We start from the raw sequence: 16,332 nt of genomic DNA, 5'->3' as shown, positions 1-16,332 counted from the left end.
TGTGATGTGAAGGGGTAAACAACACTTCCTTATGCACTTCCTCCACACCAGTCGTCATTTTATAGATCTCTATCACCCCCCCCCCCCCGCCTTCAGTCTCTTTTCCAAGATGAACAGTCCCAGTCTTTTTAATCCCTCTTCATATGGAAGCTGTGCCATAGCTCTAATGATTGTTTATTGCCCTTCCCTGTGCCTTTTCCAGTGCTAAGACATCTTTTCTGAGATGGGGGTGACCAGAACTGCACACAGTATTCAAGCTGTGGGTGGCTGTATATAGCGGCATTATGATAGGAAAGGGACAGATAAGACAAACTAATGGCTCATAACATTGTTTGCTTTTTTTTGCTTGCCGCTGCACATTATGCAGATGTTTTCAGAGAACAATCCACAGTGACTCCTCGATCTTTCTTGAGTGGTGACAGCTAATTTAGACCCCATCATTTTGTATGGCTAGTTGGGATTATGTTTTCCAATGTGAATTACTTTTCACGTAACAGGACTGAATTTCATCTGTTTTGTTGCTCAGTCACCCAGTTTTGTGGGATCCCTTTGTAATTTTTCAGTCTGCTTTGGACTTAACTATCTTGAGTAATGTTGTGTCATCTGCAAACTTTGCAACCTCACTGTTTACCCCTTTTTCTAGATCACTTATGAATATGTTGAACCGCACAAGCCCCAGTACAGCTCCTCCCCCCCACCAAGCTATTTACCTCTCTCCACTGTGAAAACTATCCTTTTATTCGTACCTTTTGTCTCCTGTCTTTTAACCAGTTACTGATCCAGAAGAGGACCTTCCTTCTTATTCCATTACTACCCACTTTGCTTAAGAGCTTTTGGTGTGGGGACTTTAACAGCTTTCTGAAAGTCCAAGTATACAATATCACCTTGATCACACTTGTCCATGTGCTTTTTGCCCCCTCAAAGAATTCTAATAGGTTGGTGAGCCATGAATTCCCTTTATAAAAGCTGTGTAGATTCTTCCAACATATTGTGTTCATCTGCATGTCTGATTCTGTTTTTGGTTTGTTTGTTTTTTTACTATTGTTTCAACCAATTTGCCTGGTACTGAAGTCAGGCTTACTGGCCTGTAATTGCAGGTATCGCCTCTGGAGCCTTTTAAAAAAATTGGTGTAACATGAGTTATCTGCCAGTCATCTGGTACAGAGGCTGATTTAAGTGATAAGTTACATATCGCAGTCAGTCGTTCTCCAATGTCATATCTGAATTCCTTCAGAACTCTTGGGTGAATACCATCTGGGCCTGGTGACTTATTACTGTTTAAGTTATCAATTTGTTCCCAAACCTCCTCTACTGACACCTCAAATAAGATATTTCCTTAGATTTGTCACCTAAATAGAATGGCTCGGGGTGGGAAACTCCCTCAATATCCTCTGCAGAGAAGACTGATGCAAAAAATTAATTTAGCTGCTTCACAATGACCTTGTCTTCCTTGCACGCTCCTTTAGCACCTCAATAGACCGGGACCCCCTGATTGGTGGGCAGGCTTCCTGCTTCTGAAGTACTTAAAATAATTTTACTCTTAGTTTGTGTCTTTTGCTAGTTGCTCTTCAAATTCTTTTTTGATCTGTCTAATTATACTTTTACACTTGACTTGTGACAGTTTGTTTCTTTCTGTTTTCCTCAGAAGGATTTTACTTCCAATTTTTAAAAGATGCCTTTTTGTCTCGAACCACCTGCTTTTTTTTACTCTGTTTAGCAATGGCAGCATTTTTTGGTCTTGTTGCTATTTTTTTTATTATTATTTAGGATATACATATAACTTGAGCCTCTATTATGGTGTGTTTAAAAAGTTTCCATGCAACTTGCTGGGATTTCACTTTTGTGAATGTTCCTTTTAATTTCCATTTAACTAGCCGCCTCAGTTTTCTGATGTTCCCCTTTTTTAACTTTAACGCTTCTGTGGTGGGTTTGTATTTCCCCCACAGCAATATTACATTTAATTACATTATGATCACTGTTAATGTTCAGCTATATTCACCAGCTGGAGAAGGTGATTTTGAAATACTGAAGAAATTGACAAACCAGAACTCTATATGTCAGGTTGAACAAGATCTCCCTTCTCAGTGCTGTTGGCTCATCTTTTTATTTCTCTGCCTCTCAAACAAACAAGCAAACCTCCCACAACCAATATTTAATGAACAACAATGCCTATAGAAAAGGAGTACAGACTAACACGGCTGCTACTCTGAAACCTGTAACAATGCGTATGACACTGCTGCTTGCTCTGTATGCAAATCCTTCTGGCCTGTGAAAACAACACAAATTCTGCTCCTCTCCTCCATTGCTGAGGCTTAAGAAGCTGTTTCTGAGCTGTGGTTTATAGTTTGACTTCCTGGATAGCACTGGGTTTCCTCAGGAGGAGATGCACCTGGAGAACACTACACAAGACCTTACAAAATTCCCACAAACACCTGTCTCACAGGTAGGGAAGGACTGATTGGATGTTCTTTCTCGCTTTACATCCCACTCCCTTTCTTGTCTAGCTATCATATAATTTCTATTGTAAGAGCCTCTTGTATTTTTATGAGAATGCACGTTATGGCACTGAAGAAATATGAAAAAATAATAGCGATATCTGCAAAGGGGTAAGTGGGAAGAATCCTCAATTATTATTTGTCTTACCTTTCTCAGAAGCCGGGGCAAGGTCAATAAAACTTCGACATTTTTCACCTTTAAAAGAAAAGGATTTATTTTAAGAGACAGAAGTTGATTTGGTTTTGCTTTGTCTTCTCTCGCTTCCAACGATGGGTACTGCAGTCACTCCCACTTCAGGCACTAACAGACCATGCACTGAGAGCTGGCTATTAATCTGCCAATCTTTCCCATCCACCATGCACTGCTCCCGCATGGTCTGACCCTCCAGCAGGTCTATATAGGGTTTCCTCACCCATGTAAGCTCCCACATTCTCTTTCTCTGTTGGGAGTTGAGAACATGATTATGGAGAAGCAATTTACCTTTTGACAGCCAGGATCTAGTTCCCCCCCCCTTGGTGGTGACAGAGGGGATACAGTCTGTGCTGCACCCGTTCAGGAGCTGTAAGGTCTTCTGTTGTACCCCTGCTGCAATGGCCACTATGCAATGCACTGCAGGGGCACAGAATCACTGGGCACAGACCTGCCTTGGCATCTGATGCTCCAACCAGGGTGGTGCAGAGCCTCCCTGTGGCAGGGGGGCATTCCAAGGAAGGCATTCCCTCCACCTTCCTTGGAATGCCCCCTGCCACAGGGAGGCTCTGCACCACCCTGGTTGGAGCACCAGATGCCAGGGCAGGTTTTACCCCTGACCTGTGGTCCCTTTGCACCAGCCTAGCTCTCTATCTGCCTCAGTTACTCAATCCCTCTTGCTCAGAGCAAGCCTCCCAGAAGTAGTGACTGGAGGATCCTGGTCAATCCTAGCACACACCTCAGCTAATGCCAGTGAAGCAGAATTGGTGATAACAATGATGGGACATTTTTTTGCAGAAAAAGCCCATGTAAAAAAAGGCCAATGATGCATGAAATTGACCCAGCAACAAAAGTCATTTTCCTCTTTTCACTGTACCTGGAAACCCTCAAATGTGTTGATAAGGGAGCATCAATAAACCATTGGAAATGGTGAAAGAGGAGAAACTGGAAGATACAATGAGGACCTTGCCAGCTCTGCTCTACCTGTCGTACAGCCAGCATACAGGAGCTTAGCTACACTGCCACCTTCCTACCTGATTCCTTTCTGCTGAGGGCTCTGCTTAGTGTCTTACAGACAGTCACAGACCCAGAGTCGTCCTTGCACTGGCACCAGCATAGAAACCTAGGTGAGGCTGCAGGGGCCAACATGGCTCCTGAGGTCAGCCCTAGAGGCTGCCTAACCTTGTGCCTCAAAGGGTGCTAGTAGCAGCAGTAGCATGAGCAGGTAGTGCGTAGCAGCCCAGTCAGAGAAGGATTGGACCCCATTCTGCACACACAGAGTTTACTGTCTGAGTCTAAGAAAAGAATGACCGTTAGGTTCAGACACATTGGCAGAGGAAGACAAGGGAGCAGTGAGACGCCAACTATGATCACAGTGACAAGCAGCAGTCACAGTACACAAGTACCCTGGCCTAGCCCTTGTTTTGTAGCCATCATAGCAGAGTAGCTTTAAAGAGAGATTTGAAGGAGCAGTGAGGTGGCTTTATAAACAGGGAGCTCAACTCAGGCCCTTGGGGGTGGAATGAGAGAAGAAAACTGGACTAATGACCACTCAAGAGTGGCTTCCTTTGCAGAGTGGAGCTGAGGGTCGACTGCTCGATCACATATAAGAGATGATAGGTGGGTGGGATAGGTCAAGAAAGATATATTTAGAAGAAAAAAAGTAGTTTGTTTTTGAGGCAGTGGAGAAGGCGGAAGCCAGTGGAGGGATGTGCAGAGAGAAGCGATGTGGTTGGAGTGATGAGGCTGAAAAATGAACTTTGCAGTAGCATTTTGGATGGATGTAAATGGGTCAAGATTACATTTGTCAAGGCTACGGAAGAGGATGTTGCAATAGTCACACTATGACATGAAGAAGGCCTAGGTGAAAGTTCTAGCTGTGCAGATGGAGAGGAAAGGCAGGGTCTCAGAGATGCAGGGCAGGAAGATTTAGACATGGCCTGAGTTGATTGGTCTAGAATAGGGGTGGACAAACTACAGCCGCAGGCCACATCTGGCCCATCAGACCTTTTAATCCAGCCCTCGAGCTCCCGCTGGGTAGTGGGGTCAGGGGCTTGCCCCACTCCATGCATGCTGTAGCTCCGCACGACTCCAGGAAGCAATGGCAAATCCCCACTCCGGCTCCTACTTTCTGGCCCCACCATGGAACCCGCACACCCCAACCCCCTGCCTCAGCCCAGAGTCCCCTCCCACACTTCAAACCCCTCTGCTTCACCCCCTGCCAATAGCCCCCTCCTGCACCCCAACCTCCCATCCCTGGCCCCACACCAGAGCCCACACCCGCAACCAGAGCCCTCACCCCCTCCCACACCTCAACCCCCAATTTCATGAGCGTTCATGGCCCACCATACAATTTCCATACTCAGATGTGGCTCTCAGGCCAAAAAGTTTGCCAATGCCTGGTCTAGAAAGAGGGCTGAGTTGAAGATGACAACATAATTATGGGCCTCAGCGGCAGAAAGGATGGTGAAGTTGTCCAGGTGGAGTGAGAAAGGAGAAGTATGGGAGACGTTTAAGAGCTCAGTTTTGAGCAGTTTGAGTTTAAGCTGGCAGCTGGACATCCATGAGGACATGTCAGAGAGAGAGGCCAAGATTTGGTTTAGAAAGAAGGAGACCGCTACAGAGAAGAGATGGATCTACGAGTCAATGTAAAGACGGTAGCTGAAGCTTTGTTTTTGAATGAGATCACCAAACTGTAGAAGGAAAGGGGGGTGGAGAGGATATGGAGCCTCATGAGACCTGCATAGAAAGTTGAAGTGAGGATGAGGAGAAATTAGGGTGACCATATTTCCCAAAGGGAACACAGGACACTGTCCATGTGGGGCTGGTCCAAGCTTCCCCCCCCACCCCGCTCCCTGTAGGGCTGGCCCTAGCAGCTTGCCCAAGGCACCCCCCAAGACTGTCACTGGTCACTCGAACCCTGCCGGTCCCCTGCTTAAGGCTGTCTCTGGTCACTGAAACGCTGCCTGCCTCCCTACACACTGGAACTCTTCCTCCCCTGCCTCCAGCCCAACCTCCCCCTTGCACAAGGCTGGCATCTCCGCTCACCCCCTACACATTTCTCCGCACTGCACCTCACTTTTTTTGACAAAAATGCCCTCTTTTGCCACAAAAGTCGGGAAGGGTACTGGCCAAAATGGGACCTATGGTCACCCTAAGAGGAATCCTCCAGATGACATGCTGAAGGAGCAGCTGAAGAGATAGGAAGAAAACCAAGGGGAGGAAGCGGTCATAAAAACCAAGAAAGGTCAAGATTTCAAGAAAGAGAGCCTGGTCCATGATATCAAAGGCAGCTGATGGTTGAGAAGGATGAGCACTGGTCTTGAGACATGGTGAGGAAGATGTTGTTAAAGTTGTTGGCAAAAGCTGTTTCAAAAGTAAAAATGAAACTATGCAACTCTGCCACACTAACTTATCCAAACTTGAGAAAACTCTATAGTAAAAAGAGGGAAAAAAGGGAAAATCAAAACTCTTACAGACCACTCATTCAAACCCCTAGATATTTCTCATTCTGTTGCATTAGTAGCAAAAACAGACAAAGGAAAAAGGGGGAAGAGGAGGAAAAAAACGCACTCATGCTTCCCCTCCTCTTTTCTAGTACAAAAGTGGGGAGGGGTAAGTGGAAAAGTGTCTTAAAATGTACCTTCTCTCACCTTTTTTTGTTGTTTGCCATCTTTTCCAATGGAGAAAAAAGGGTGAGGGGAGTGAAAACCTGAGACAAGTTTGGAATTTTGCAATAAATTTGAAACAAAAAAGTCAAAAATATGAAAAAAGGTGTTTTGTAATTTTTCATTTAAAATGTTTTTGACAAATAAAAATTTTTATGAACAAATATTTTATCTGAAAAAAATATTATTGATGAAAAAAACTTTTCTTTGAAAAAATGTCAAACAGCTCCATCCAGGTCATTTTGCTAGGCAAAGGAATAGTGATCAAAGTTGCATAGATGCTCAAGGTGGAAATGCCATGTTGGGTCACGCAGCCCATCTCCCAGGGGCCAGAGGAGGACTGCTTCCAGAACAGAAATTTGAACAGAAAAAGTCATTCCCGCAAACCTTAAGAACGGCTATAATAGGTCAGACCAATGGTCCATCTAAGCCCTGTATCCAGTCTTCCAACAGAGGACAATGCCAAGTGCCTCAGAGGGAATGAAGAGAACAGGTAATCATCAAGTGATCCATCCCATCGCCCATTCCCAGCTTCTGGTAATCAGAGGCTAGTGTGACAAAGTCAGGCTGGACGGCTGCAAGAGGGTCCTGGGAAGTGAGCAGGCACAAGAAAGGAAGTGGGTGCAAATGGGGACCATCGCCAGCTGGGCGTACGCCTTGGGGATCAGGAGAGGGACACCCGCAGACCTGGTGGGGGGAATAACAGGGAGAGGAGGGAGGGACGTCGTGGCCGATGGCAGAGCCGTGGCAGAGCGGGCAGCCCTTACCATGGAGGGCTTAGCCTTCTTGGCGGGGCCTTTGCCCTTCTTATTCCTCTGGCCCGTCCTGCCGGCTTGGGGAGGGGCTCCCCTAGAGTTGGAGGGGACAAAGGACATGGCAGCAACGGAGTCCGCCCCTGTGCTTGCTGCTGCCAGTGCCCCAGCAGGGGTGATGACAGGCGGTCCTGCAGCAGCAGTTGAGATGGGGACCACAGAGGGGAACGGGGGAAAAGGTGAAGGAGGTGTGGCAGGGTCAACCCGAGGGGCCCCCACCCACCTTATTCCCTGCCACAGTCAATGGGGACGGGAATGAACACCGGGGGGGGGCAAAGGGAAGGGTCGACCGCTTCTCCCCTCTAGGCTGCAGGCAGAAGAGAAGGGTGCCAAGAAGGGGGGGAAGGCATGGGGGCACCTCTCAAGACAGGGAAGGAGGGGGCTATCATTGACACAAGGTGAGACTATCGGCTCCTCCGGCTGCACTGGGGAAAAGGGAAGGACTATATCATCATGGGGAGGGGGGCAGCGAACAGTAAGTTCAACAGAAGGGGGAAAGTGGCTCAAGAACATGGGGGGGGGGGAGACATGAGCACACAAAGCAAGGAGCCAGCCGAGAGCGGGGGAGGCAGGGAAAAGGAACGGGCTTCAAACAGACCAGGGCCAGGACAGGCAAACCAAAAGGACTAGCTTCAGGGGTTGGGGTAGGGCAGGCAAACTAACAATCACCCAGGGACCGGGGCGGGGCAGACAAACAAGCTAAACTCCCAAGGGCAAAGGGTGGGTCGGGCAAACAAACTGAAGCTACTGGGAGCCAGGGCAAAAAAGCGGGGAATGGGCAGCAAAGGGCAGGTGGTGCAGGTAGCAAGGGGAAAGGGGGGGGAACGGCTGCAGGGAGGTTGGTGGGCAAGGCAGAAGATGGGGAAGGCCACCAGCCGAAAGCAGCAGGAGAGGTAAGGACCAGTCCAAGGGGAGGGAGGAGGCACATGTGCCCATGTGCGCTTGCAAAAGCCCAGCCTGTGCAGGCTGCTGCTACAGGCCCAAGTGGTGGAAAAGGGGCAAGGCAAGCCGCAGAGTCCTGGAGTAAGGAGCAGAAGCAGATGCTAGGTGGGGGGAACAGCTGGATTAGGGGGAGAGCTCTGTGCCACACCCCACCTCCCCACAGCAACAGTTATTGCCTCCACCACAAGAGCAGAGATGGAAGCAGTCACTCAGTCCTTCAGGAGGCCCCTCCACGGTGTCCTGCCGAGTTCCTGCACGCTCCCCCAGCAGCCAAGGTCTCCTCCTTCCTCCCCAAGGCACCAGCAGGCTTCCAAGCAGCATGGGCACTAGCAACAGTCTGTCTGGCAACCAGGCAGGAGGGCCCCCTCAGGTGGGGGGCAGCGGCAACAGCAGGGGCAGGGTCCCTCACTCCCCCCTCCGGGGAACCACCCCCCAGAAGCAGCAGCAGCAGCAACCAGGGAGTCCACAGGCTGGCAAGGTAGCAGGGCGGGAGGGTCTGGCCCAAACAAGAATCTGAAGTAAAGGAGCCCTGGGCCTAGCAGCAGCATCTCCACACCCGCAAGAGGGTCCTGGACAGCAATATGTTAGCCCTAGCATGCTAAAGGCCCTTTTTCCTACAAGCTGAGAAGGGGTTACCTCAGGTCAGTTAGGGACACCTGAATCCAACTAAGGGCTGCCTGAGGTCTTTAAAAATCCCTCCTCTGGGGAGAATGAGACAAGCTACCGCCAAGCTAGTGGCAGCAGGGAAACAAGCTTTTCCAAGCTGAGCGGCTATGCCCTTTACCATAGGGGAACAGCCAAACCTGAGTGCATGCTTGGAGAAGGATGGACACCCCAGGGCAAGTAACAGGACAACACCCTGCCCCAGTGAGGAGGCAGGGAAAGGTATCCCTTTGTATTATGAGACTCAGGTTTCAGAGTAGCAGCCGTGTTAGTCTGTATTCGCAAAAAGAAAAGGAGTACTTGTGGCACCTTAGAGACTAACAAATTTATTAGAGCATAAGCTTTCGTGAGCTACAGCTCACTTCATCGGATGAAGTGAGCTGTAGCTCACGAAAGCTTATGCTCTAATAAATTTGTTAGTCTCTAAGGTGCCACAAGTACTCCTTTTCTTATTATGAGACTGTTTCCTTTTTGACTGATGAAGGATCACCCCCCTGGCCAATGCTGGGGCCTATCCTGAAAACACAGCCTCAGGCGCACAGAAGGCAAACGCTGCCCAAAGTGGGGCTGACTTACCTCAGGCCTGCCATTGCCAGAGTCTGGCAAGATAAAGGAGGTGCCTTGCCACGCTAGGGACACCCAGAGCATGGGGCTGCATCTCTGTTCATTTTGGCTAATAGCCATTGATGGACCTATCCTCCATGAACTTATCTAGTTCTTTTTTGAACCCCGTTATAGTTTTGGTCTTCACAACATCCCCTGGCAATGAGTTCCACATGTTGTCTATGTATTCGGTGAAAAAGTACTTCCTTCTGTTTGTTTTAAACCTGCTGCCTGTTAATTTAATTGGGTGACCTCTGGTTCTTGTGTTATGTGAAGGAGTAAATAACACATACTTTCTCCCCGCCAGTCATGATTTTATAGCCATCTATCATATCTCCATTTAGTCATCTCTTTTCCAGGCTGAAAGGTCTGTCATTTTTAATGTCTCCTCATACTGAAGCTGTTCCATACCCTAATCATTTTTGTTGCCCTTTTTTGTACCTTTTCCAATTCTAAGATATCTGTTTTGAGATGGGGTGACCAGACCTGAACACAGTTTTCAAGGTCTGGGTGTACTATGGATTTATACAGTGGCATTTTGACATTTCTGTCTTATTATCTATCGTTTTCCTAATTGTTCCTATGATTGTTAGCTTTTTGACTGCTGCTGCAGACTGAACGGATGGTTCAGAGAACCATCCACTATGACTCCAAGATCTTTTTTGAGTAATAGGAGCTAAGTTAGACCCCTTGCAAAAGCTTATAACTATAAAAGGCCCCTTTTGAAATTGTGTGTATATTGTGATTGGAGTCATGAAGGGGTTCTAATGCCACACCATTGTCCCACATCTGCATAATAGCCTATAATTGCTGGTTGAAACTGGCTTACATCAAACAGATCTGCTCCAGGTCCAGTGAAAGTCTGTCTGCTGCAGAATGACAAGGAAGCAATAATGGCAAACAATCTTCTTTTTCCATGTCAGCTAGGCCAGAGGTTGAAACTTTTTCTTTCAGATGCAGACTGAGCTGCAGCTACCCATGGCTTTGTCACTTCAGCAGTGGATCATTATCAAGTGCTTTGCAAGGAACTAACCCAGATAGTCATTTAGAAACTAACTAGTGGAGAATGCCTGCTTGCATGGGGTACCTGGCAAGGAACACATTACACCTCTTCTCTGGGATCTGCACAGGCTTCCCCTTTGTTTCCAATGCAATGTATGGTGTTTGTCTTCATCCATAAATCCAGGGCCGGTGGAGCCAGTAGAAACTAAGCAGAGGGCCTCCACCCCGCCTACCTTAGCTGTTCATACATTGGATTTTTGCAACATTTCTGAAGGCAAAGCCTGAGCCCCACTACCACCCCTGGTTACAAAAGCAGGCTGCTGCCACTGCAATTTTGCTAGTGTCTCTCACAAAGAGCCACTACCACTGGATCAGGGATTCTGCCTGTCACACTCATTTATCACTGTAAATGAAAACAGATTCCACATCTGCTACTTCAGCCACAGGAAGAGGCTTGTTGTTTCTGAAAGGGAAGCTTATCTCAGGGCTGGGAGGTGGGTGATTGACCTTTCTTCTTAGGCAGCCACAGAGATAAGATGATTTCACTCCTCCGAAGCACCCACCCACCAAACCAATGTAACTGCCTCTTTGAATGTGATGTACCGTGAGGGGAGCAACAGCATGGCTAGTAAGTGATCCCAAGATGGCATACCTGTCCTAGCTAATAGAGAAAGGTTCATTTCAGCCTAACATTGCATAATTAATGTACAGACAGCTGAAAGGTACCGAGTGAAGGTTTTAAGTCATTTTCTTGCAATTTTAACTACTCTAGTAAAAACACTGAGACCAAAAATGCAATACTATAGAAGAAAACAGCAAAATGCTGCAGAGACCCCAAAAATTACTGTGGGGTTTATTAACAGTAATTAATTAGCTACACAAGCCATAGTAAAATGTTAACACTTTCAGCGTCCTAGGATTCTGAGTAGAATGCAAAGTATCAGAATGACAGCTGTTCTAGAAGAACAAACTATTATTATACTGCTATTGCTATGATTTCTTATATTTACTTCCTATAATTCTAAAACTATCCTGAATAAGAAAAAGAGAAAAAACAAGATTATGAAGAAAGGAAAACATGGTAAAATAATTGTTGATGAAACACAGACAAGGGATACTTGGAAAACAAAAAAAACATATAAATCAGGCAGGGTGAGTAATAGGGATCCTTGGTATTAAGTGGACCAGATAACCAGGAGGATAAATTTAAAAAGAAAAATGTAAATGACAGTCATTTAAGAACATTTTACTAGATGTCCAAAGCGCCATAATCACAAAAGAAAGGTAAATCAGTCTTTAAAAAATCCTACTTTAGAGGGGAAGGTAAAGCAGCAAATAAGAAAATTAAAATATAACAAATAGAAAAGAAAGATGCTGATAACTTCTAATATATATTAATTGTTAAGAAATGCAGACATTTGATAAGGGATGCTAAAGGTATAGTGAAAAAAATCCATGCTTTGTCAAGTTAAGAACACAAAGGAATTTTTAAAAAATTATCAGGAACAAGGAATCCTAGCAATAATGTACGTCCATTACTAGACTAAGATGGTAAAATTGTAATGCTTGTCCAAACCTTTTCATTAGAGATTTTTTTTTTATTAATAATGCTCCCCCCCCTTTTTTTTTTTAAATGAAACAGAAATCTTTACAAGAAATTTTCACTGAAATTTTGCAGGGTTTTATTAAAACATTGGTTTTAAAACCTGCAAAATGGAAAATTTAGTTTTAAAGTTTCAAAAACGAACAAGTGTTTGGTTTTCAGTTTTGTGATGAAAGCACAAAAAGTTCAGTGAAAATTTTAAACAAAAATGAAAAAAATTGAAATTTTTGCAGGAAATAAATACAATTCCCAACTAGATTTATAAAGCTGTTAATACAGATGCAGAAAAGAAAAATGTTCAATAAATAGTTCCATCCTGAATTTGGAAAGAATTTGGATGAAGTATTCACATCATACAATGATGAAATATTTCCATTCCAACAGTATCTAAGGAGGATGTTAAACAGCAGCTACTGAAATTAAACGTTTTAAAATTTGCAGCTTTTGATATATTGCGGCCAAGCGACTTAAAAAGATTGGCTGAGGGACTCCGTGGATTGTTAATGTTTAATCAAACTTGTTATAGGGGAGAAGTTCTAGAGGACTGGAAGAAAAAAAAAAGAGTAGTGTAGCTGTGGTAGCACATATACTGGCAGTGGAAGCACAGCTGACATGGGCTGAGTACATACCCACCAAGTTCAGGCAGATTTGTACTTGGCACATGTTAGGGATCCCTCCCCACTCTGAACTTTGGGGTACAGATTTGGGGACCCACATGAAAGACCCCCTATGCTTATTTTTACCAGCTTAGGTTAAAATTTCCCCAAGACACAATGTCCTTGTCCTTTCACGGACGGTATGCTGCCATCACTAAGTGATTTAGACAAAGATTTAGGGAAAGGACCACTTGGAGTTCCTATTCCCCCAAAATATCCCCCAAACCCCTACACCCCCTTTCCTGGGGGGCTTGAGAATAATATTCTCACGAATTGGTACAGGTGAGCACAGACCAAACCCTTAGGTCTTTAGGACACTGAAAATCAATCAGGTTCTTAAAAGAAGAATTTTATTAAAAAAAGTAAAAGAATCACCTCTGTAAAATTAAGATGGAAGGCAATTTTACAGGGAAAAATAAAAAGATTTAAGACACAGAGAATTCCCCTCTAGGCTTAGTTTCAAAGTTACAAAAACAGGAATGAACCTCCCTCCAGCATAGGGAAAATTCACAAGCTAAAACAAAAGATAATCTGACGCCTTTCCTGGCTTTACTTTCTATTTTAGTAATTCTGGATGCTTTTTCAGGCAGGTTCTTAAGAGATGGGGGGTTTTTCTGCCCCTGGTCTCCCTCTCTCTCTCTCTCTCTCTCTCTCTCTACTTGAGAGAACACACAAACAAAGAGCACAAACAAAGCCTCTCCCCTACCCCCCAGATTTGAAAGTATCTTCCTTCCCCATTGGCCCTTGAGGTCAGGTGCCAACTAGGTTATTTGAGCTTCTTAACCCCTTACAGGTAACCTCTGGCCAGGAGGGATTTTATATTACTGCATACATAAAGGTTGTTACCCTTCCCTTTATGTTTATGACACTCCCCCACAAATCACAGATGGTGGTGGATAGCCTGTTCCACACTGGCTGTGATTTCTTTCTGGATTTTTAGGAGAAAACTGAGTTAATGAAACACATGCAACTTCAGATATACTACTGATTATATAAAAACTAACAATATTTCCCACATTTTAAGGACAATTTTAACCAGTTTATTTTGGGAAACTTTTACGGGAGAGTGCATTAGCCACCTGGTTAGAAGCTTCTGAAATGTGTTGATTTTCAAATCAAAATTTTAGAGAGCTAAACTTCATTGAAGAAATTTTTTGTTATTTTTTTTTTTGACAGTATGAAGCCACTTCAGTGCAGCATGGTAAATTTGCAGGTGGAAACGCCGTCCCCAAATGTATGGGCATAGCTTTTCCAGAGCATACACAATGGCGTGACATTCCTTTTTGGTGATTGATCAGTGGCTTTCCCTCTCAGACAGTTTTTTGCTGAGAAACATGACAGGATGGAATTCTTGATTCGGTCCTTCCAAATGCTTGGATGCATTTGTGGTTACTAGGAAAGGTTTGTCAAAGTTTGGAGCCCTTAGCACAGGGTCAGACATGAGTGTCGCTTTAAGCTGGTTAAAGGCCTTTTGACACTTTTTAGTCCACTGAACTGCATTTGGCTGTTTCTTTTTGGTTAGGTCTGTTAGTGGGGCAGCAATTTGGCTGTAGTATGGTACAAATCGCCTGTAATATCTGGCCAAGTCTAAGAAGGCTTGGACCTATTTTTTTTTTTTTTTAACTTTGGGACAGGCCACTTTTGGATAGCATTTATTTTGGCCTGTAGGGGGTTGATAGTTTCTTGACCCACGTGGTGTTCAAGGTAAGTTACTTTGTTTAGGCCTATTTGACACTTTTTAGCCTTAACAGTTAGTTCTGCCTCCCTTATGCGCTCAAAGACTTTTCGGAGATGCTCCAGGTGTTCTGCCCATGAGTCAGAAAAGATGGCAGCGTCGTCAAGATAGGCAACTGCATATTTTCCCAATTTCGCTAGGAAACTATCTACAAGTTTTTGGAAGGTGGTAGGTGCATTTTGCAGCCTGAAAGGGAGCACATTAAATTCATACAGCCCTACATGGGTGATGAAGGCGGACCTTTCCGTGGCAGATTCATTTAGCGGTACTTGCCAGTACCCCTTGGTTAAGTTTAAGGTAGAGATGAACTGGGCATGTCCCCATTTCTCCAATAGCTTATTTGTGCGTGACATTGGATAGTTGTTTGGGAAAGTCACAGCATTTAGCTTACGGTAGTCCGTGCAAAAACGTATTTCCCCATCTGGTTTGGGAACTAGAACCACTGGAGATGCCCATGCACTGTTAGAGGGGCGGATTACATCCATCTGTAACATGTCCTGGGTTTCCCATTCTATAGCAGTTTTGGTTTGAGGAGCCACCCAGTATGGTTGGGCTCTAATTGGGTGAGCATTACCTGTATTAATGGAGTGGTATGCCCGTTTGATCTGCCCTGGGGTGACTGAGAACATTGGTGCAAAGCTAGTGCACAGCTCCTGGATCTGCTGGCGCTGCATACATCAGAGGGTCATTGAGAGATTCACCTCTTCCACGCCGCTGTCACTTTTTTCTTTGTAATGGACACCTGCAGGCCACTTAGTGTCATCTCCTCCCTGGGCTGTAAACTGAAAAACCTTTAATTCTCTGGAATAAAAGGGCTTTAGAGAATTAACATGGTACACTTTAGGCTTTAGGTTTGAGGTGGGGGATGCTATGAGATAGTTAACAGCTTCCAGGTGCTCTTGGACCATGAATGGCCCTTCCCATGACGCTTCCATCTTATGGACTTGGAGCGCCTTCAAGACCATGACCTGGTCCCCTACTTTAAAGGAGTGCTCTTCGGCATGTTTATTATACCAGGCCTTTTGCTCTTTCTGAGCATCTTTTTAGGTTTTCTTTAGCAAGGGCTAAAGAGGTTCGGAGGGTGGTTTGTAGGTTGGTTACAAAGTCCAGAATGTTAGTTCCTGGAGAAGGCGTAAAACCCTTCCATTGTTGCTTTACCAACTGTAGTGACCCCTTAACCTTGCAGCCATACACAAGTTCAAATGGTGAAAATCCTAAACTGGGATGTGGTACAGACCTGAAGGCAAAGAGCAACTGCTGCAACACTAGGTCCCAATCACTGGAGTGCTCATTTACGAATTTATGTATCATGGCCCCCAAAGTTCCATTAAACTTCTCCAACAGGCAGTTGGTTTGATGGTGGTAAGGGGTGGCAACCAAGTGGTTTACCCCAGGAACTTCCCAAAGTTTTCGTGGTCCCTGCCAGGAAATTAGTTTCTGAATCCGTAAGGATGTTGGAGGGCCAACCTACCCTGGCAAATATATCTGATAATGCCTGGCACACACTTTTAGCTCTGGGGTTGCTTAGAGCTACTGCTTCTGCTTTGCCATTGGGTGGCAAAATCATGAAAGTCAGTATGTACTGCTTTCCTTTGGGTGTATTTTTTGGGAAAGGACCCAGAATATCCACAGCTACACACTGAAATGGAACCTCAATGATGGGGAGTGACTGGAGAGGGGCTTTGACCTGGTCTTGGGGTTTTTCCACTCTTTGGCACACCTCGCAAGACTGGACAAAGTAGAAAACGTCTTTGCCCATTTGCTCCCAGTGGAATGACCTCCCCAAACGGTCTTTGGTTCCGTTCACCCTGGCATGGCCACTATGATGATCGTGGGCTAAGCCCAAGAACTTTACCTGGTACTTAGTTGGAACTACCAACTGTCTCTGTGGATGCCAGTCCTCCTGGTGCTCACCAGGAAGAGTTTCCTTGTATAAAAGCCCTCTGTCTACAACAAACTGGGA

The 16,332-nt window shown here is 45.4% G+C and overlaps 1 protein-coding gene and 1 long non-coding RNA gene across 5 annotated transcripts in view; both read right to left on the bottom strand.

Moving 5' to 3' along the window:
- Nucleotides 1-16,332, bottom strand: part of GSG1L (GSG1 like) — a 157,627-nt gene that overhangs the window by 116,199 nt on the left and 25,096 nt on the right. For all 4 annotated transcript variants that reach the window (XM_038420837.2, XM_038420838.2, XM_038420839.2 and 1 more), the window contains exon 2: nt 2,644-2,691. In XM_038420837.2, coding sequence (XP_038276765.1) covers nt 2,644-2,691 — 48 coding nt within the window. The remainder of the gene's footprint in view (nt 1-2,643; nt 2,692-16,332) is intronic.
- On the bottom strand, nt 9,191-15,200 carry LOC122456110. The gene is made up of 3 exons (XR_006274783.1): nt 14,327-15,200; nt 10,883-10,886; nt 9,191-9,218 (listed from the first exon to the last, which is right to left on the bottom strand). It is a non-coding gene; the product is annotated as an uncharacterized LOC122456110 (long non-coding RNA).

This window comes from Dermochelys coriacea, chromosome 10 (assembly GCF_009764565.3).
Source record: "Dermochelys coriacea isolate rDerCor1 chromosome 10, rDerCor1.pri.v4, whole genome shotgun sequence".
Lineage (NCBI taxonomy): Eukaryota > Metazoa > Chordata > Testudines > Dermochelyidae > Dermochelys > Dermochelys coriacea.
Note: the sequence above shows the minus strand (reverse complement) of the source record. Positions and strands in the feature narration are given on the sequence as shown.